General features: G+C 42.4%; 1 protein-coding gene across 1 annotated transcript in view; it reads left to right on the top strand.

Moving 5' to 3' along the window:
• The window catches only part of zgc:77784 (uncharacterized protein LOC402947 homolog), a 206,981-nt gene that overhangs the window by 113,469 nt on the left and 69,795 nt on the right, over positions 1-23,717 (top strand). Inside the window, exons 6-8 of the mRNA XM_062059900.1 lie at positions 4,403-4,527; positions 9,495-9,666; positions 16,382-16,587. Coding sequence (XP_061915884.1) covers positions 4,403-4,527; positions 9,495-9,666; positions 16,382-16,587 — 503 coding nt within the window. The remainder of the gene's footprint in view (positions 1-4,402; positions 4,528-9,494; positions 9,667-16,381; positions 16,588-23,717) is intronic.

Raw genomic sequence — 23,717 nt, 5'->3', positions numbered from 1 at the left:
ACTTTCTGCACAGTCAGTTGCTACAGAGCTCCAAACTTCATGTGACCTTCCAATTAGCCCACGTACAATACGCAGAGAGCTTCGTGGAAAGGGTTTCCATGGCCGGGCAGCTGCATCTAAGCCGTACATCACCAAGTCCAATGCAAAGGGTGGGATGCAGTGGTGTAAAGCACGTCGCCACTGGACTCTAGAGCAGTGGAGACTCCTTCTCTGGACTGATGAATCACACTTTTACATCTGGCAATCTGATGGACCAGTCTGGGTTTGGAGGTTGCCAGGAGAACGCTACATTTCCGACTGCATCGTGCCGAGTGTGAAATTTGGTGGAGGAGGGATTATGGTGTGGGTTTGGTTTTTCAGAAGTTGGGCTTGGTTCCTTAGTTCCAAGTGAAATGAACTTTGAATGCTCCAGGATACCAAAACATTTTGGACAATTCCATGCTCCCAACCTTGTGGGAACAGTTTGGAGCGGGCCCCTTCCTCTTCCAACATGACTGTGCACCAGTGCACAAAGCAAGGTCCATAAAGACATGACAGAGTCTGGTGTGGAAGAACTTGACTGGCCTGCACAGAGTCCTGACCTGAACCCGATAGAACACCTTGTGCGACCTCACCAATGCGCTTTTGGAAGAATGGTGGAAAATTCCTATAAACACACTTGTGGACAGCCTTCCCAGAAGAGTTGAAGCTTTAATAGCTGCAAAAAGGTCATATTTAACCCTATGGGTTAGGAATGGGATGACACTTCAAGTTCATATGTGAGTCAAGGCTGGTGGCCAAATACTTTTGGCAATATAATGTACGTTAAAACTCCTTTAAGCCTTAAGAAGATCATCTGGAAATAAAGATTTACAGAGTCTGGTGTGGATGAACTTGACTGGCCTGCACAGAGTCCTGACCTGAACCCGATAGAACACCTTGTGTGACCTCACTAATGTGCTTTTGGAAGAATGGTGGAAAATTCCTACAAAACACACTCCGCAACCTTGTGGACAGCCTTCCCAGAAGAGTTGAAGCTGTAATATCTGCAAAAAGGTCATATTGAACCCTATGGGTTAGGACTGGGATGGCACTTCCAAGTTCATATGTGAGTCAAGGCTGGTGGCCAAATACTTTTGGCAATATAGTGTACGTTAAAACTCCTTTAAGCCTTAAGAAGATCATCTGGAAATAAAGATTTACAGAGTCTGGTGTGGATGAACTTGACTGGCCTGCACAGAGTCCTGACCTGAACCCGATAGAACATCTTGTTCGACCTCACCAATGCGCTTTTGGAAGAATGGTGGAAAAATTCCGACAAAACACACTCCGCAACCTTGTGGACAGCCTTCCCAGAAGAGTTGAAGCTGTAATATCTGCAAAAAGGTCATATTGAACCCTATGGGTTAGGAATGGGATGACACTTCAAGTTCTTATGTGAGTCAAGGCAGGTGGCCAAATACTTTTGGCAATATAGTGTACGTTAAAACTCCTTTAAGCCTTCAGATCATCTGGAAATAATGACTTGCAGGACTATAACAAGGACACGGGTGGATTTTACCTTTGACCTTAAGCTCCTTGGACGCTGGAAAACAATAAAACAGCTTTTTGCGATATAAACTCTCAAAATGTAAAGCGGATCCATTAGAAATGATGGTCCAATTCTTTCAACATGAACTGCATGCGAGGAGCCACCCATGCGCAATAAAGCTATAAATAAGGCAATTATCAACCAACAGTGGGAACATATGCTGATGCAAAGCTTCATATTATGTACTTTGACTGCACAGCTGTTCCAGAAAAAAACAAAAAAACACATTTTTAATTGCTTATAAAAGCGCGAAACGTCATCTGGACCCTTTGCGACAACGTGGCACGTATGACTCAGCGGCCCCTGTGTGTTGTGTTGGCGTGCATACTGTGTGCACTCTGCAGGCTGCACATTCCGAGGCACAAGTGTGAGCCAACCGCACGACCGGCGGTCATCGGGAATCAACGTGAGGTCCCATGATGTGACTAACGCGGCCGAGCCGGGCAGACTTTTCTCCAAATAAACAACACAAAAAAATAAGTACAAAATAAATAGGCACACATTTATATAAATTCTTACTAGGATTTAATAATAGTGCACCTTTGATAGTGCTGCTTTTTTAAGTTACATTGTTATTGTCATTATTTAACTATCTACTTGTTGCTGTCTTTTTCACTACTGGTGCTAAAAAATCCCATGATGCACCACAGTAGCGGAAGCTGTCTTCTGCTTTTCTTTTAGCTTTAAGACACTAATTTTTTCCCCCCAAACACGTGTTACATTTTACACGTGTGTGTTTACACTCGCACAGTTCAACATGTCCGACAAAGAGTAAGAAAAAGGAAAGGACATTTTTATTCCTACCCCTTTTCTGAGTCTCACCAGTTAGTTTGCTTACAAACCCCGTTTCCATATGAGTTGGGAAATGGTGTTAGATGTAAATATAAACGGAATACAATGATTTGCAAATCCTTTTCAACCCATATTCAGTTGAATATGCTACAAAGACAACATATTTGATGTTCAAACTGATAAAAAAAATGTTTTTGCAAATAATCATTAACTTTAGAATTTGATGGCAGCAACACGTGACAAAGAAGTTGGGAAAGGTGGCAATAAATACTGATAAAGTTGAGGAATGCTCATCAAACACTTATTTGGAACATCCCACAGGTGAGCAGGCTAATTGGGAACAGGTGGGTGCCATGATTGGGTATAAAAGTAGATTCCATGAAATGCTCAGTCATTCACAAACAAGGATGGGGCGAGGGTCACCACTTTGTCAACAAATGCGTGAGCAAATTGTTGAACAGTTTAAGAAAAACCTTTCTCAAGCAGCTATTGCAAGGAATTTAGGGATTTCACCATCTACGCTCCGTAATATCATCAAAGGGTTCAGAGAATCTGGAGAAATCACTGCACGTAAGCAGCTAAGCCCGTGACCTTCCATCCCTCAGGCTGTACTGCATCAACAAGCCACATCAGTGTGTAAAGGATATCACCACATGGGCTCAGGAAAACGTCAGAAACCCACTGTCAGTACCTACAGTTGGTCGCTACATCTGTAAGTGCAAGTTAAAACTCTCTTATGCAAGGCGAAAACCGTTTATCAACAACACCCAGAAACGCCGTCGGCTTCGCTGGGCCTGAGCTCATCTAAGATGGACTGATACAAAGTGGAAAAGTGTTCTGTGGTCTGACGAGTCCACATTTCAAATTGTTTTTGGAAACTGCGGACGTCGTGTCCTCCGGACCAAAGAGGAAAAGAACCATCCGGATTGTTATAGGCGCAAAGTGTAAAAGCCAGCATGTGTGATGGTATGGGGGTGTATTAGTGCCCAAGACATGGGTAACTTACACATCTGTGAAGGCGCCATTAATGCTGAAAGGTACATACAGGTTTTGGAGCAACATATGTTGCCATCTAAGCAATGTTACCATGGACGCCCCTGCTTATTTCAGCAAGACAATGCCAAGCCACGTGTTACATCAACGTGGCTTCATAGTAAAAGAGTGCGGGTACTAGACTGGCCTGCCTGTAGTCCAGACCTGTCTCCCATTGAAAATGTGTGGCACCTAAAATAGCAGAAGGGAGACCCCCGGACTGTTGAACAACTTAAGCTGTACATCAAGCAAGAATGGGAAAGAATTCCACCTGAGAAGCTTCAAAAATGTGTCTCCTCAGTTCCCAAACCTTTACTGAGTGTTGTTAAAAGGAAAGGCCATGTAACACAGTGGTGAACATGCCCTTTCCCAACTACTTTGGCACGTGTTGCAGCCATGAAATTGTAAGTTAATTATTATTTGCAAAAAAAAAAAAAAAGTTGATGAGTTTGAACATCAAATATGTTGTCTTTGTAGTGCATTCAACTGAATATGGCTTGAAAATGATTTGTAAATCATTGTATTCCGTTTATATTTACATCCAACACAATTTCCCAACTCATATGGAAACGGGGTTTGTATATATGTGTGTGTGTGTGTGGTACACAGAACATCAATTTCCACACTTCTATTAGCCCGGGGTCCAGTGGACCCGGACATCTTATATGTAATATAAATGTGTAGGGGGGGTGTGGTCATTAAATATGTATTCTGATATATGTTCTTCACAGAAAATGAGCCAAAGTCAGTGAGTCTCAGTTTGAAAAATTAATTAATTGTATAATTTTCCTTTCAATAAAAAATGAAAACGGGGTCCCACAGACCCAAACACCACACTTGTACAAGTTCCAAGGCCCGAGCAAGTCAGACTCCAGCTCGCCGTGTAGTGTAATGGCGTATCAATTATTTACGAGTTGTAAAACCTCCATGTTTTAGCAGGAACGGTAAAAAGGCTGAGGAGAGAACGTCCTTTCCAAGCTGAACTTCACGTCTGCTCTCCTCCTGCAGTGCCGCCTCAGATCGCCGGCAAGCCCCGGGACCAGGTCGCCTCCCAGGGGAGGAGCGTCACCTTCCAGTGCGGCACCACGGGGAACCCCCCGCCTGCCATCTTCTGGCAGAAGGAGGGCAGTCAGGTGAGGAAACGGTGACAGTTCAGGGGCCGAAAAAAACTATACGACACGTTCTTTTTTTTGTCTCGGAGACGCAGGTTTTTGGAGGGACTAAGGCAGGCAGGCAGGCAGTTGACGTTTGCATTGCACAGCGTCAACATAAAACGGAATAGTGATGAGCGGATGATGGGAGGAGAGGTTAGGGGGAGGATGAGGAAGGAAGTACACCAGGTGTGTGAACTACTTCTTCGGGCGTTACGCTGCCCTCCTTCCATGTTGCAGCTGTAAATAAACGGTTGCGCCTCGACTGGGAGTTTGGAATGCAAGCAAATACACAGTGATTTATTTATTTATTTATTTTGGTGTTTGGGGGATTATCTGTAGCCTTATAACCTGGTCCTTCCACTGGAGTCTAAGCCTCTTACGTGAATGAAATGGATGGATGTGCATGGCCCTCCCCCTGCATCCTCCTTCTTCACCATCTACATCAGGGGTCACCAACCTTTTTGAAACCAAGAGCTACTTTTTGGGTAGTGATTAATGTGAAGGGCTACCAGTTTGATACACATTTAAATAAATTGCCAGAAATAGCCAATTTGCTCAATTTACCTTTAACTCTATGTTATTATTAATAATTAATGATATTTACACTTAATTGAACGGTTTAAAAGAGGAGAAAACACGAAAAAAAATGACAATTAAATTTTGAAACATAGTTTATCTTCAATTTCGACTCTTTAAAATTCAAAATTCAACCGAAAAAAAGAGAAAAACTTAAAAAAAAGAATTTATGGAACATCGTTAGTCATTTTTCCTGGTTAAGATAATTTTAGAATTTTGATTAAATAGGTTAAAATCCAATCTACACTTTGTTAGAATATATAACAAATTGGACCAAGCTATATTTTTAACAGAGACAAATCATTATTTCTTCTAGATTTTCCAGAACAAAAATTTTAAAATAAATTCAAAAGACTTTGAAATACGATTTAAATTTGATTCTACAGATTTTCTAGATTTTCCAGAATAATTTTTTAAAATTTTAATCATAATGAGTTTGAAGAAATATTTCACAAATATTCTCCGTCGAAAAAACAGAAGCTAAAATGAAAAATTAAATTAAAATGTATTTATTATTCTTTACAATAAAAAACAATACATTTACTTGAACATTGATTTAAATTGTCAGGAAAGAAGAGGAAGGAATTTAAAAGGTAAAAAGGTATATGTGTTTAAAAATCCTAAAATCATTTTTAAGGTTGTATTTTTTCTCTAAAATTGTCTTTCTGAAAGTTATAAGAAGCAAAGTAAAAAAATTAATGAATTTATTTAAACAAGTGAAGACCAAGTCTTTAAAATATTTTTTTGGATTTTCAAATTCTATTTGAGTTTTGTCTCTCTTAAGAGAGACAAAACTCAAATAGAATTTGATTCTATTTTTAATTCTAATTAGAATTAAAAATGTCGGGCAAAGCGAGACCAGCTTGCTAGTAAATAAATAAAGTTTAAAAAATAGAGGCAGCTCACTGGTAAGTGCTGCTATTTGAGATATTTTTAGAACAGGCCAGCGGGCTACTCATCTGGTCCTTACGGGCTACCTGGTGCCCGCGGGCACCGCGTTGGTGACCCCTGATCTACAGTAACTTCCCTCCCAGTCCAATGGAAATGCTACGAAACATCTGTCAGCCAGCATCATCTGGATAACCACAAAAGAGCTGTTCACAACATGCCGGATTTGGTGTGACATAGGGTTGTACGGTATACCGGTACTAGTATAGTACTGTGATACGAATTAATCATATTCGGTACTATACCACCTCTAAAAAGTACTGGCCCCTATTGCCCCCCTGTCGTCGTCACATCGTGTCATTGCTGGTTTTACGAGCATGTTCGGCAGCGCACACACACAGAGTACTTACAAGCAGACAGAGTGTGTAGACAGAAAAGGGAGAATGGATGCATTTTGGCTTAAAAAGTAAAGATAAAAGGTGAAGTTATAACACTGAAACACCCTCAGGAAGAGCTGCTTTAAGACATGGCTAGCTAGCTAGCGGCTAGCGTGCATCCGCAGTCTGCAGTGTTGTAGCTACTTCTAAATCACTAATCCTGGTCTCCATGGCGACAAATGAAGTAAGTTTCTTACGAGTATTATTATCACTGCAGGACGAGGAATAGCTAAACATGCTTCACTACACGGCGTCACAATGTAAACAAACGCCATGGATGGATCTACACCTGACATCCACTGTAATGATACCAAGTACAGGCACGTATCTAGTCACTACTACTATGATTACATCTATTTTTTAGCATCGCACAATCTTCTTTCCTTTTTTTTTAAATGTATATTATGTTTATAAAGTCAGTAAATACGTCCCGGGACACATGAGGACTATGACCAATGTATGATCCTGTATCTACTTGGTATCGGATCGATACCTAAATGTGTGGTATCATCCAAAACTAATGTAAAGTATCAAAGAAGAGAAGAATAAGTGATTATTACATTTTAACAGAAGTGTAGATAGAACATGTTAAAACAGAGAGTAAGCAGATATTAACAGTAAATGAACAAGTGGATTAATAATATTTTTTTTACAGTTTGTCCTTAATAATTTTGACAAAAAAATAGGTGTATAAATGACACAATATGTTACTGCATATGTCAGCAGACTAATTAGGAGTCTTTGTTTGTTTACTTACTACTAATAGACAAGTTGTCTAGTATGTTGACTATTTTATTTAAGGACAAACTTGCAATAAGAAACACATATTTAATGTACAGTAATATTAAAAAATAATAATAAAGCCAATAATGCAATTTTTTGTGGTCTCCTTTATTTAGAAAGGTAGCGAAAGGTACCGAAAAGTACCGGTACCCAAATATTGGTATCGGGACAACACTAGTATGACACATTATAAACAATAAATCACCAATACACTGTCCAAAAAATCCATACAAAAAAATCCTAAATGTCCAAATATGTATGTTATGAATGTGCATCTTAAAGTGGCAGTTCGGAAGCAGTGTGTTTTATTTATTTTTTTATTTTTTTATTTTTTTGTAGGGGCGGGGGTTATACAACCAGTGCACATATTTCTGAACAGTATTATGTGTTCTGGCTGGTCCACATAAATTACATATTACTAAAGTAATAAATAAGTCGCCTTGGCAATGACTAAAATGCTGTTCCCCTAATAAAAAGTCAGTGTATCTTATTGACTGTTTAAATAAAAATAGACCTAAAAATGATCGATCATCAAGCTTCACTATGACGTCACTTCCGTCACTTGCTTGACATACTCCAGCACATTAATACATGTTGCAGGGGGGAACGTTTAGAAGGAGACACTTGTACAGGAAGTTAGCGAGCTAGTTGTTAATAAAGTTGAAGTGAGCAACTATACTGCTCTAACCGTCCACTCTTTATAGTTGGGGAGCATAACGGACTGGAATGAAACACCGAGGATCTTGTGAGATGACGCCGGCTGTTGCCAGATCAATATTAAGAAAAGAAATGACCGAGAGGAGGGCGAGAAACACTTTTTTTTTTTTTAACACTCAAAAACTCTAAAGACCGACGGCACAGTTCCTGTCTTCACAATAAAAGCGCTGCTTCATCCTGCCTGCTCCAACAAAATAAGAGTCTCAGTAAGATAGCAAGCTACGGAGTTTACCGCCAATGTATTGCCTGTAAAGTGCATAAAAAGGAGTATGGAAGTTGGACTAATAAGATGGCAAAAAGCAAGCACTTTCATGTGGTGTTTGACAGAAAGGAGGACTTTTTTTCTCCTCCATTTGAAAATGTGGACGTTATCAGCTGATTCCAATCAATGCAAGTCATCACAATCAGGTAACACACCAACTTATATTCTTGTCTTCATGAAAGAAAGGAATCTTTGTGTTAAACATGCACGTATTAACACAAATTATTGAAACAATCTTTTTAAAACACATGTAAAAACCTTATTTAGTTTTTGGACTTTTTAAAGATGGGATTAACATTTCCAGAACGTATCAGTGACCCCCACAAATAACTTGGTTTTTTTTTAGAATTTTTAAAAAATTATTATTAAAAAAATGTTTAATACAAAATAAGGCCAACAAATGTAATAAAAAGTGGCCAGAATATAAAATTAAATGAGTATATATCCTGTCATTATTCACTTGAATAGGATTATAGATTGGTCAAGTTTTCCTCTAATTCAGAGAGCAAAATAGAGATTATTTCATATCAATCCATCGATCAATCAATGTTTACGTATAATAAATAATTAGATAATTTGCAATATAAAATGTTGGTGTTTGGTGGTGGAAATGTTTTTCCGTAGGCGCACTGTCGAGTTTTGAGAAGATAAAAGGACCTTAAGTGCGCCTTATTGTCCAAAAACTGCGGTATGTTGCGCTCAAATAAAACAAGTTAATAATAAAATATGTTTCTTGACTCAACCGTCAAATAAAATAATTTGCAATATAAAATGTTGGTGTTTACTTGAGTCATATTGCAGTCCACACCTATCTCTTATGTTTGACTGGTCACACTTATCATTCACTATGTACCAAATAAAATAGCTTTGAGGTCGGTAAGCACAACCGACATTTTTCCGTAGGCGCACTGTCGAGTTTTGAGAAAATGAAAGGATTTTTAAGTGCGCCGTATAATCCAAAAAATACGGTATTTGTTAATCACACTTGTCAACTCTCCTGTTTTCCCTGGCAAGATAACTTTGTTTTTTGTCCCAAAAAATAAAACTTAAAAAAATTCTGTATTGTTGGAGCAGCACAGTAATGTGGAGGTAATGGTGCAGCGCTCTGGCAGGCTAGTTTCCGGAAAATGTCCCTCGTTAATACATGTGGTCAAGGAGATGGCGTTTTCCTTTCCATTTTCTCATGCACTCCAAATGATTTCATTCAAGTCATGTTCACAACTGCCCAACTGGTGTCTCAGTGGCTACCCGGTCAGTCATCTCGGTGTTTGTCTGCTCCTCAGATGCTGCTGTTCCCCGGACAACCGCCGTCACAGTCGGGTCGTTACTCGGTGTCCATGAGCGGCGAGCTGACCATTACCGACATCCACCCGGAGGACTCGGGGTTCTACATCTGCCAGGCCATCAGCGTGGCGGGGAGCGTGCTGAGCAAGGCGCTGCTGGAAGTGGAGGGAGGTGCGTTGGACGAGACAGACTTAATTGTGTTGTGGAGGAGTTTGTTCTTCATTGTGCTATCGACAAACTAGCAGGAAAGCACATTAATGCCGTCGAAGGATGCAAGCAAAAGCAATTAGAGACCTCATGCCGAATGAGCAATAAATGTCAATATTGTTATTATAGCTTATAGCTTCTCATGGCTTTATTAGTCGTATACCTCAAATGATCCTCACCACTTACACTCTCCTCCTTGTTACAGTGGAAGTGCACTTTTATATGTCAAACAGATTACAAACAAATTATTAAATTACAATTATGACATGAAATTGTTGAATTTGCGGAAAACTGAATGACAAAAAGGCAAAAGCAATTTCCAATTACACAGAACAAAAGGCGATATGGCCTTTTTTTAATATGTGGATATTTTTAGTCCATGTCACGATACACCATATATATGTGGATATGTTTAGTCCATGTCACGATACACCATATATATGTGGATATGTTTAGTCCATGTCACGATACACCATATATATGTGGATATGTTTAGTCCACGTCACGATACACCATATATATGTGGATATGTTTAGTCCATGTCACGATACACCATATATATGTGGATATTGAATGAACACTTGATGCATATAATCACAGCAGTATGATGATTCTATGTGTCTACATTAAAACATTCTTCTTCAGACTGCATTAATATATGCTACTTTTAAACTTTCATGCAGAGAGGGAAATCACAACTAAAAGTGTATTTATTAAACAGTTATTAAGCAGTGGCACAAACATTCATGTCATTTCCAAAACAGAAAGTGCAAGATTGTCAGAGACATTTTAAAACGAGCTATTAGTGCACTTTTGTGCATGATGTCACTAAGATGACATATCAAAACAACACTATATTAAAGTGCACTTTATGTACAGAACGCCACTACAATAGTTTAAAACAAATAAAGTGCACTTTTGTGCATGATGTCACTAAGATGACATATCAAAACAACACTATATTAAAGTGCACTTTATGTACAGAACGCCACTACAATAGTTAAAAACAAATAAAGTGCACTTTTGTGCATGATGTCACTAAGATGACATATCAAAACAACACTAAATTAAAGTGCACGTTTTGTACAGAACGCCACTACAATAGTTTAAAACAAATAAAGTGCACTTTTGTGCATGATGTCACTAAGATGACATATCAAAACAACACTATATTAAAGTGCACTTTATGTACAGAACGCCACTACAATAGTTAAAAACAAATAAAGTGCACTTTTGTGCATGATGTCACTAAGATGACATATCAAAACAACACTAAATTAAAGTGCACGTTTTGTACAGAACGCCACTACAATAGTTTAAAACAAATAAAGTGCACTTTTGTGCATGATGTCACTAAGATGACATATCAAAACAACACTAAATTAAAGTGCACTTTTTGTACAGAACGCCACTACAATAGTTAAAAACAAATAAAGTGCACTTTTGTGCATGATGTCACACAAGATATTTCAATAAGTGTCAAATAAAAATGAGCTGCATAATAGGAAATCAAATAGAGTATGTCCTTCACTATGTGATAGGTTCCTGCGGACGTTATCTCCTTCTGTTGTTGACTAGTTGTTTCATACGGTGTTGATGTGGAAATGGTTGCTTGGGCATTTTGTGGGTGTGGCACCGAATGGAGATGTTGACATGCGGAGTTTCAAGCACTCTTCATTCTCTAGCGGGTGACTTTTCAAATGATGCTACAAATTAGCAGTAATGCTACTTTTTGTAGCATTGCTTTTGCCGCATACTTGACATATTACATGTCTGTTCGACATCTTCCCGCTTGAAGCCAAACCACTGCCAGACGATGGACCCCCTGCTGTTTTTCTTGGGAAGTAATTCTTCCTTCATTTTTTACAAGATTGGCACCTTCTCTCTCTCGTATTACCACTCGCACCACAGCTAACGTTACCCATGCCGCTACCTCTCTGCTCGGCAAGAGCGTATACGTATGTGACGTATGTAAGAAGGTGCGCTTGTTTTACGTCTCTGTGAGAAGGAGAGACAAGAAAGAGTGAGAAGAGCCTGTAGTGCAGGGGTGTCCAAACTTTTTCCCCTGAGGGCCGCACACGGAAAAATTAAAGCATGTGGGGGCCATTTTGATATTTTTCATTTTCAAACCATAACAAAATATATGCATTTTTTATTTATTTTAGCTTTAGGGGTCCCGGGGACCATAAAGGGTCTCAGTCATTAAAATTTTAAAAATAAGTCAGATTATTATTATTTTTTTAATTATTTAACGCTTACAGTAAATCTCTAAGCAATACAAATTAAAAAAAAATGTTTTATGGCTTTTCTGTCAAAAACAACAAAGTTCTTTTATAGTAAAACTGAAATATGCAGTATTTAGTAATTAGAGCCCTAGAGGATCAATAATGCAGAACACCATTGATTTTAATTATTTCATATTTTTGAGTAATCACAGTGAAAAGATAAATAAAAAACCACTAAATATATCTGGGATCCAAAAGTGCCCCACTCATAAAGTGATACATTTTTATTAGGTTTTTCTTTTACTTTCAACACTTAAGTTACGAGATCAACATCAGATATTTCTGTCCATTTTATGCTGGAACTATTATTTTGTTTGTTTTATGCGCTTTTGTCAAAGAAAACTTTGATGTTTTTATATGGCTACTACACAATATATGCAATATTTACCACATAAAACATCCATCCATCCATCCATTTTCTACCGCTTATTCCCTTCGGGGTCGCGGGGGGCGCTGGAGCCTATCTCAACTACAATCGGGCGGAAGGCGGGGTACACCCTGGACAAGTCGCCACCTCATCGCAGGGCCAACACAGATAGACAGACAACATTCACATTTTAAAGTGAAATATTTGAAGTAATTGGAGCCCTGAAAATAATTCATTATAACATGGATTTTTTGTCATTATTTTTTTTTTTTGAGCAATGGCAAAAACAGAAAAATGAAGAAAGACAAAAGAAAAAAAAAACAGCCTGCATGGCAGCTTTTGTGTCAACGTTGCAACTTTTTCTCGTTAAATTTCACCTCATTCCACTTTTTTTAATGTTCTTTTTTTTTTTTACAATAGTATTTCCAGAATGTGTGGCGGGCCGGTAAACAATTAGCTGCGGGCCGCAAATGGCCCCCGGGCCGCTCTTTGGACACCCCTGCTGTAGTTTAATGCCCGCAGCTAAAAGCAACTGCGTGAGAACGTATACTCCAATATCACCATGTAGTCATTTTCTATATCGCACAGAGACAAACCCACGATATATCGAGTATATTCCATATACCGTATTTCCTTGAATAGCCGCAGGGGCGCTAATTAATTTAAAACCTCCTGTCACTCCGGCGCTTACCAGAAGCCTGCGGGATGGCCAAGCATGCGCTAATTATTTTAAAACCTCTTCTCACTTATCATGAAAAGCACATTTAATACAAAAAAACATTATTATTGTCTTACCTTTAGGTATAAATGAGTCCATGCCAGCTCCTTTTGAAGAAAAGCATCGATATAGAAGTCTTCCTTATCTTTCTTCAGTTTTAAAAGTCTCTCTGTCTTGATGGAGATCTTCCTTTTAAGTATTACCTCCTGCTTCGATTGAAAGTCCAGTTTAGAAAACTGTTTTATTTTAGATATGTAATCCTCCATGGTAAAAGTCCAAGCAAACAATGGCTGTGCACTCTTGCTGCCGGTTGTCTTCTTCTGCAGCACTCTTCTGCAGTACCAGCAGTCGCAAGAAGGATCACTAGCGCCCTCTACCACCAGGAGGCGGGAGTCATTTAATGACTCATATTTGACCCGGCGGAAGTGCCAAGCATGCGCTAATTATTTTGCGAAACGAGTTTGACCCGGCTGTAATTCGAGGCATGCGAATACCATATTCCCGGCGCCAATTCAAGGAAATACGGTATCAGTGTTTTTCAACCACTGTGCCGCGGCACACTAGTGTACCGTGAGATATTGTCTGGTGTGCCGTGGGAGATTATGTAATTTCACCTAATTGGGTTAAAAATATTTTTTGCGAACCAGTAATTATAATCCCTAAATGTGCCGTTGTTGAGTGTCTGTACTGTCTTGAGCTCGGCAGAGTAACCGTGTAATACTCTTCCATACCAGTAGGTGGCAGCAGGTAGCTAATTGCTTTGTAGATGTCGGGAACGACGACAATGGTTTGCAGGTAAAAAGGTGTCTAATGCTTAAACCAAAAATAAACAAAAGGCAAAACTGAACTGGCTGCAAAGTAAACAAAAACAGAATGCTGGACGACAGCAAAGACTTACAGCGTGTGGAGCAGACGGCGTCCACAAATGACATGACAATCAACACCAAAATAGGAGCGTAAAACGTGAATTATATTTATATAGCGCTTTTTCTCTAGTGACACAAAGTGTTTTACATAGTGAAACACAATATCTAAGTGACATTTAAAGCAGTGTGGGTGGCACTGGGAGCAGGTGGGTAAAGTGTCTTGCCCAAGGACACAACGGTAGTGACTAGGATGGCAGAAGCTGGGATCGAACCTGGAACCCTCAAGTTGCTGGCACGGCCACTCTTACCAACCGAGCTATACCGCTTTGAGTCACTAGAGAGAGAAAAAAAGTGCTATATAAATATAATTCACTTCAAGACAAGAAGTAAAACACTACACACAGGAAAACACCAAACAACTCCAAATAAGTCAGGGTGTGATGGGACAGGTCGTGAGAGTACACCTACTTTGAGACAAGAGCTATAGTGATGCATGCTTGGTTATGGTTGGAATTCATATCAAACAATTGCGAGAACGACTTTTTATTGGCAATATCGGCTGCTGGGTTTAGGGATGTTGTTTGATAAGGAATTATCGAGTTCGAGCCTATTATTGAATCCTCTTATCGAACCGATTCCTTATCGATTCTCTTATGGAGTCCAGATAGGTTGTTGTATATGGAAAAAAACACACAATATTTGGTTTAACAAAAGCTCACTTTTATTATATAATAAAAAAATAAAATCTAATAAATAAATAAATATTGACTGTTACCCACCTAAAAAAATAAAATAAAATAAATAAATATTGACTGTTGTTACCCAATGTAAATTAAGTGGGATTTTTCAGAGAAACAAATATATACAGTAACACAAAAACAAGCTGTCTCTGTGATCACTATAGGTGTATAAATAATAATATAGTGTTAAATAAAATCAGTCCCTTGGGCACAAAACTGAAAATAATACAGCTCTCCAAAAAGTGCACTTCTGCTGCTATTGGAACATAACTGTTTGTTATGATGCTTTGACATTTTTGCACTTTATTTCTTTATTGAACGAAAATTCTATGAAGAGAAAAGTTCTTTGCAAATGTGGTTACAATGCTTAAAAAATGAAAAGTTAAAGCTAAAAAAAGAAATACACTTTATTGAGGTCACATTATTTCTTTATAGGGGGAAAAATGTTATGAGCTAGAGAATATAACAACTACACTACCCAGCATGCAACGGGAGTGACGAGCATGCGCGGTAGCCCCGAAAAGTGTTGCATGTTGCCACGCTGTGAAAGTAAACGTCAAGAACTCAGCCGACACGCCTCGTCTGCATTATTTATAATTAGACAGACAACACATGTACAGTGTGATTTTGTTTTGTTTACAAGGAAAGAAAAACAAAAGTTCAAAAAGGGAGATATGTTGTATATATATGTATGTGCTGCGGTTGCTTTAAGAACGTTGCGACAGCTGCCGTAAAGGAGGTGCGTTGCTAGCCTGGTTGCTATGTTTCCGGTTGGTCGTAAAAGTGTTGGTCATGTGTTTGTACCCTGCTAAAATCTCTCAGTAAAGTTATTCGATGGATTATAGCTTTTGTTTTGAACTTTATTACACCTTGGAGCGCTTTTTCCCGTCCATTGTTTTTCCTGCTTTCGCTATCTGCGCCTAATGACTGAGCTACGTGACGTCAATTCTTGTGATGTCCCACGGAGCATTTCTGGCCGGGACGGGATTCGAATAAAGAATCAACTCTTTTCCTTTACTATAGTGGTCTCGATAACGGGTACCGGTTCTCAAAAAGGGATTCGAGTCAGAGGACTCGGTTCTTTTCTTATCAAACAACCGGGAAAACCGGTTTCGAGTATCATCCCTAGCTGGGTTTCATTTTTTAATTTTTTCTGCTGGTGGCGTGCCTCAGAATTTTTTCAATGAAAAAAATGTGCCTCGGCTCAGAAAAGGTTGAAAAACACTGGCATATATCGCCCAGCCCTACACGGAGATGTATCCCTGCAAAATGATCAACAAAACTTGCATGCTAATATTAGAATGCTAACGATTGTGCCGCGGGCTGTTAAAAATGAGCCGCATGCCGCGAATGGCCCCTCCGGTCGCACTCGCAGCTCTTCCTGCCACTCGCAATTAAAGGCTGTGTAAATAAACTTAGATTGATTGATGACTTTGGACACCCCTGATTCAATGATGCAGAATGAAGAAGTAGGATTCAACAGACATGAACAAAATGATTCATTGACTTAACTGTCAATCTGTAATTTGGGACATTCCCATTCCAGTTTGTGTAATTGTAAATTATTTCGCCTTTTGTTAATTTGGTTAGTGTAATTGTAAGGTTATTTCTTTTATTTTGTTATTTTCTGGGTTTTGTTGTTTGTTTTCTTTAATTGTCATTTTTTCCCAACCGTACTTTATAATCGGATTGTTCTCCGACAGGACCTTCCGGCCGGATCCCGCCGATCATCCGCCAAGGCCCGGCCAATCACACGCTGTCCCGGGGCGCCACGGCTCACCTGCACTGCCATGTTATCGGGGGACCCTCGGTAAAGATTTCCTGGGAGAAGAACGGAGAAAGAATTGAGGGGAATAAAGCGCGTCACACCTTGGTGGAGAACGGCACTTTGGAGATTAGAGACATACAGGTAAGCTGCAGTAAGGAAGAACGGTGGTTTGTTCTTAAAATGCTCAAGGCTCCCTCAACAGGTATGTCTATGAAATATGACATGATCAGAAGCTCAATGCGTATATTCATTTATGTACAAAAGCCAAAACCAGTGAAGTTGTCAAGTTGTGTAAATGGTAAATAAAAAGAGAATACAATGATTTGCAAATCATTTTCTACTTATATTTAATTAAATAGACTGCAAAGACAAGATATTTAACGTTCAAACTGGTAAACTTTGTTATTTTTTGCAAATATTAGCTCATTTGGAATTTGATGGCTGCAACGTGTTTCAAAAAAGCTGGCACGAGTGGCAAAAAAGACTGATAAAGTTGAGGAATGCTCATCAAAGACTTATTTGGAACATTCCACAGGTGAACAGGCTAATTGGGAACAGGTGGTAAAAGTAGATTCCATGAAATGCTCAGTCATTCACAAACAAGGACGGGGCGAGGGTCACCACTTTGTCAACAAATGCGTGAACAAATTGTCGGACAGTTTAAGAACAACATTTCTCAACAAGCTTGTGGAGGGGGGCGTGGCCTGTGGGCCTGCCGCGGAACGGGGTGTGCCAGGACCGGCCTCGAAGACAGCGACAGGTGCGTAGATGGCCAAGGTGGGCCTTGTTATCTAATCACCTGTCGCCTATATTAGCAGCAGCCGGGATGAGACACATAGTTGGAGCCAGAGAGAGACACAGACGCAGAAAAGACAGTTTGCTGGAAAGCAAAAGACTTGCACTATTTGATGAAAATAAAACAGTGTTATACCCTGAATTCCGGGCTCTCGTGGCAGCGTGTGGTGGTCCGAAGAACCCACTAGAAGGCAACCTCTACAGAGCTATTGCAAGGAATTTAAGGATTTCACCCTCTATGGTCCGTAATATCATCAAAAGGTTCAGAGAATCCTGGAGAAATCACTGCACGTAAGCCATGATATTACGGACCTTAGATCCCTCAGGCGGTACTGCATCAAAAAGCGACATCAGTGTGTAAAGGCTATCACCACATGGGCTCAGGAACACTTCAGAAAACCACTGTCAGTAAATACAGTTGGTCGCTACATCTGTAAGTGCAAGTTAAAACTCAAAGCGAAAGCCATTTATCAACAACACCCAGAAGCGCCGTCGGCTTTGCTGTGCCCGAGATCATCTAAGATGGACTGATGCAAAGTGGAAAAGTGTTCTGTGGTCCGACGAGTCCGCATTTGAAATCGTTTTTGGAAACTGTGGATGTCGTGTCCTCCGGACCAAAGAGGAAAAGAACCATCCGGACTGTTATAAGCGCAAAGTGATGGTATGGGGGTGTATTAGTGCCCAAGACATGGGTAACTTACACATCTGTGAAGGCACCATTAATGCTGAAAGGTACATACAGCTTTTGGAGCAACATATGTTGCCATCCAAGCAACGTTACCATGGACGCCCCTGCTTATTTCAGCAAAACAATGCCAAGCCATGTGTTACAATAGTGTGGCTTTGTAGTAAAAGAGTGCGGGTACTAGACTGGCCTGCTTGTAGTCCACATTGAAAATGTGTGGCGCAATATGAAGCCTAAAATACGACAACGGAGACTTAAGCTGTACATCAAGCAAGAACGGAAAATAATTCTACCCAAAAAGCTTCAAAAATGTGTCTCCTCAGTTCCCGAGTGTCTTTAAAAGGAAAGGCCATGTAACACGGTGGTAAAAATGCACCTGTGCCAACTTTTTTGCAATGTGTTGCTACCATTAATGATTATTTGCAAAAAAAAAAATCAAGTTTCTTAGTTCTAATGTTAAATATCTTGTCTTTGCAGTCCATTCAATTGAATATAAGTTGAAAAGGATTTGCAAATCATTGTATTCTGTTCTTATTTGCCATTCACACAACGTGCCAACTTCACTGCTTTTGGGTTTGGTACGGAGTCTGTGTCACCATGGCAACAGCACCAATGCTCTTTTGTGTGCGGAGATGTCAACGTAAACAATCCTGCCTCACCTTCACTTCCCTTTCAGTTTAGTCCCCTTCAGTTCACATGACTATTCATTATAAATTCCAATTTTCTCCCGAGCATTAAAACCCGGTTTCAAAGAGCCCGTCTCTCCGCGGTGGTCCGTATCTCTCCGTTGCAATTACGTGCTCACGCGCTGTATAATTGTAATGGTAATGAAGCCGTCTTGTTTGCAAATGCTAATGTGGTGCGCTTTGATGGAAGAGGAGTCAGTATCGCTGCCATAACCCCACCTGGAGGTCGGCGAGGCGGCGTCTTTTATCGTTAATTGACTGGAGATAGACAATTAATCATCTCGTTTATAATTAAATCGCCTGCTTATTGGCTCTTGGCATCTCTGCAGTGTTTCTCTGCAAACTTGGAGTCCAGTGCCCCGCGAGTTGCATAGGCGGGGGGGGGGAAGGAGGGTAAGTTCTGCCATGGCGATGTGCTCAATGGAACAGAGGAGATGCATTAGTGTGGCACGGAGAGGTTGACAAGGGAGAAGAAAAAAAAACAGTGGAAATGGAGATGACGAGTCATGGACTAAAAATATTTACCCCGCCGATGCCCCCGACGCCCCATCAATATTTCAGCGGCCGCTGAAGTCATCCAGGGAAGTCAACCTGCCTGCACGCAGCCCAGGTCGACACTGCAGAGCATGATCTCATTAGGTCTCTGGGTCTTTGCAGCACAGAAGGGGGGGAGGAGGGAACAACACGAGGCATGGCACTAACGGCACAGTGCAACACAACACGAGGCATGGCACTAACGGCACAGTGCAACACGAGGCATGGTACTAACGGCACAGTGCAACACGAGGCATGGTACTAACGGCACAGTGCAACACGAGGCATGGTACTAACGGCACAGTGCAACACGAGGCATGGTACTTAAGGCACAGTGCAACACGAGGCATGGTACTAACTGCACAGTGCAACATGAGGCATGGTACTAACGGCACAGTGCAACACGAGGCATGGTACTAACGGCACAGTGCAACACAACATGAGGCATGGTACTAACGGCACAGTGCAACACGAGGCATGGCACTAACGGCACAGTGCAACACGAGGCATGGCACTAACGGCACAGTGCAACACGAGGCATGGTACTAACGGCACAGTGCAACACGAGGCATGGTACTAACGGCACAGTGCAACACGAGGCATGGTACTAACGGCACAGTGCAACACGAGGCATGGTACTAACGGCACAGTGCAACACGAGGCATGGTACTAACGGCACAGTGCAACACGAGGCATGGTACTAACGGCACAGTGCAACACGAGGCATGGTACTAACGGCACAGTGCAACACAACATGAGGCATGGTACTAACGGCACAGTGCAACACGAGGCATGGTACTAACGGCACAGTGCAACACGAGGCATGGCACTAACGGCACAGTGCAACACGAGGCATGGTACTAACGGCACAGTGCAACACGAGGCATGGTACTAACGGCACAGTGCAACACGAGGCATGGTACTAACGGCACAGTGCAACACGAGGCATGGTACTAACGGCACAGTGCAACACGAGGCATGGCACTAACGGCACAGTGCAACACGAGGCATGGCACTAACGGCACAGTGCAACACGAGGCATGGTACTAACGGCACAGTGCAACACGAGGCATGGTACTAACGGCACAGTGCAACACGAGGCATGGTACTAACGGCACAGTGCAACACGAGGCATGGTACTAACGGCACAGTGCAACACGAGGCATGGTACTAACGGCACAGTGCAACACGAGGCATGGTACTAACGGCACAGTGCAACACGAGGCATGGTACTAACGGCACAGTGCAACACGAGGCATGGTACTAACGGCACAGTGCAACACGAGGCATGGTACTAACGGCACAGTGCAACACGAGGCATGGTACTAACGGCACAGTGCAACACAACATGAGGCATGGTACTAACGGCACAGTGCAACACGAGGCATGGCACTAACGGCACAGTGCAACACGAGGCATGGCACTAACGGCACAGTGCAACACGAGGCATGGTACTAACGGCACAGTGCAACACGAGGCATGGTACTAATGGCACAGTGCAACACGAGGCATGGTACTAACGGCACAGTGCAACACGAGGCATGGTACTAACGGCACAGTGCAACACGAGGCATGGTACTAACGGCACAGTGCAACACGAGGCATGGTACTAACGGCACAGTGCAACACGAGGCATGGTACTAACGGCACAGTGCAACACGAGGCATGGTACTAACGGCACAGTGCAACACGAGGCATGGTACTAACGGCACAGTGCAACACAACATGAGGCATGGTACTAACGGCACAGTGCAACACGAGGCATGGCACTAACGGCACAGTGCAACACGAGGCATGGTACTAACGGCACAGTGCAACACGAGGCATGGTACTAACGGCACAGTGCAACACGAGGCATGGTACTAACGGCACAGTGCAACACGAGGCATGGTACTAACGGCACAGTGCAACACGAGGCATGGTACTAACGGCACAGTGCAACACGAGGCATGGTACTAACGGCACAGTGCAACACGAGGCATGGTACTAACGGCACAGTGCAACACGAGGCATGGTACTAACGGCACAGTGCAACACGAGGCATGGCACTAACGGCACAGTGCAACACGAGGCATGGCACTAACGGCACAGTGCAACACGAGGCATGGTACTAACGGCACAGTGCAACACGAGGCATGGTACTAACGGCACAGTGCAACACGAGGCATGGTACTAACGGCACAGTGCAACACGAGGCATGGTACTAACGGCACAGTGCAACACGAGGCATGGTACTAACTGCACAGTGCAACATGAGGCATGGTACTAACGGCACAGTGCAACACGAGGCATGGTACTAACTGCACAGTGCAACATGAGGCATGGTACTAACGGCACAGTGCAACACGAGGCATGGTACTTAAGGCACAGTGCAACACGAGGCATGGTACTAACTGCACAGTGCAACATGAGGCATGGTACTAACGGCACAGTGCAACACGAGGCATGGTACTTAAGGCACAGTGCAACACGAGGCATGGTACTAACTGCACAGTGCAACATGAGGCATGGTACTAACGGCACAGTGCAACACGAGGCATGGTACTAACGGCACAGTGCAACACAACATGAGGCATGGTACTAACGGCACAGTGCAACACGAGGCATGGCACTAACGGCACAGTGCAACACGAGGCATGGCACTAACGGCACAGTGCAACACGAGGCATGGTACTAACGGCACAGTGCAACACGAGGCATGGTACTAACGGCACAGTGCAACACGAGGCATGGTACTAACGGCACAGTGCAACACGAGGCATGGTACTAACGGCACAGTGCAACACGAGGCATGGTACTAACGGCACAGTGCAACACGAGGCATGGTACTAACGGCACAGTGCAACACGAGGCATGGTACTAACGGCACAGTGCAACACGAGGCATGGCACTAACGGCACAGTGCAACACGAGGCATGGTACTAACGGCACAGTGCAACACGAGGCATGGTACTAACGGCACAGTGCAACACGAGGCATGGTACTAACGGCACAGTGCAACACGAGGCATGGTACTAACGGCACAGTGCAACACGAGGCATGGTACTAACGGCACAGTGCAACACGAGGCATGGTACTAACGGCACAGTGCAACATGAGGCATGGTACTAACGGCACAGTGCAACACGAGGCATGGTACTAACTGCACAGTGCAACATGAGGCATGGTACTAACGGCACAGTGCAACACGAGGCATGGTACTTAAGGCACAGTGCAACACGAGGCATGGTACTAACTGCACAGTGCAACATGAGGCATGGTACTAACGGCACAGTGCAACACGAGGCATGGTACTTAAGGCACAGTGCAACACGAGGCATGGTACTAACGGCACAGTGCAACACGAGGCATGGTACTTAAGGCACAGTGCAACACGAGGCATGGTACTAACGGCACAGTGCAACATGAGGCATGGTACTAACGGCACAGTGCAACATGAGGCATGGTACTAACGGCACAGTGCAACACGAGGCATGGTACTTAAGGCACAGTGCAACACGAGGCATGGTACTAACGGCACAGTGCAACACGAGGCATGGTACTAACGGCACAGTGCAACACGAGGCATGGTACTAACGGCACAGTGCAACACGAGGCATGGTACTAACGGCACAGTGCAACACGAGGCATGGTACTAACGGCACAGTGCAACACGAGGCATGGCACTAACGGCACAGTGCAACACGAGGCATGGCACTAACGGCACAGTGCAACACGAGGCATGGTACTAACGGCACAGTGCAACACGAGGCATGGTACTAACGGCACAGTGCAACACGAGGCATGGTACTAACGGCACAGTGCAACACGAGGCATGGTACTAACGGCACAGTGCAACATGAGGCATGGTACTAACGGCACAGTGCAACACGAGGCATGGTACTAACTGCACAGTGCAACATGAGGCATGGTACTAACGGCACAGTGCAACACGAGGCATGGTACTTAAGGCACAGTGCAACACGAGGCATGGTACTAACTGCACAGTGCAACATGAGGCATGGTACTAACGGCACAGTGCAACACGAGGCATGGTACTTAAGGCACAGTGCAACACGAGGCATGGTACTAACGGCACAGTGCAACACGAGGCATGGTACTTAAGGCACAGTGCAACACGAGGCATGGTACTAACGGCACAGTGCAACATGAGGCATGGTACTAACGGCACAGTGCAACATGAGGCATGGTACTAACGGCACAGTGCAACACGAGGCATGGTACTAACGGCACAGTGCGCTGCTCATTGACATGCACGCTCTTGTTCTGCTGCAATGTAACACTTTCACTTGGGAGAGATTGCAAACCAGCACTATACTAGTCCACATAGCTACTTTTAGGACATTGTTGAGCCAGCATAACAAATGTACTTTTACTTTTTCTCAGTAAATGTGGTGTGGCGTGACGGTTTTGTATTATTTTATTTACTTCCTGGATAGCAGATCCATTCTATGTGTCATACTTGATCATTTCGCGATATTGCCATATTTTTGCTGAAAGGATTTAGTAGAGAACATCGACGATAAAGTTCGCAACTTTTGCTCGCTGATAAAAAAAAAAGCCTTGCCTGT

This window comes from Entelurus aequoreus, linkage group LG10 (assembly GCF_033978785.1).
Source record: "Entelurus aequoreus isolate RoL-2023_Sb linkage group LG10, RoL_Eaeq_v1.1, whole genome shotgun sequence".
NCBI lineage: Eukaryota > Metazoa > Chordata > Actinopteri > Syngnathiformes > Syngnathidae > Entelurus > Entelurus aequoreus.
This window is presented reverse-complemented; position numbering and strand designations above follow the sequence as displayed.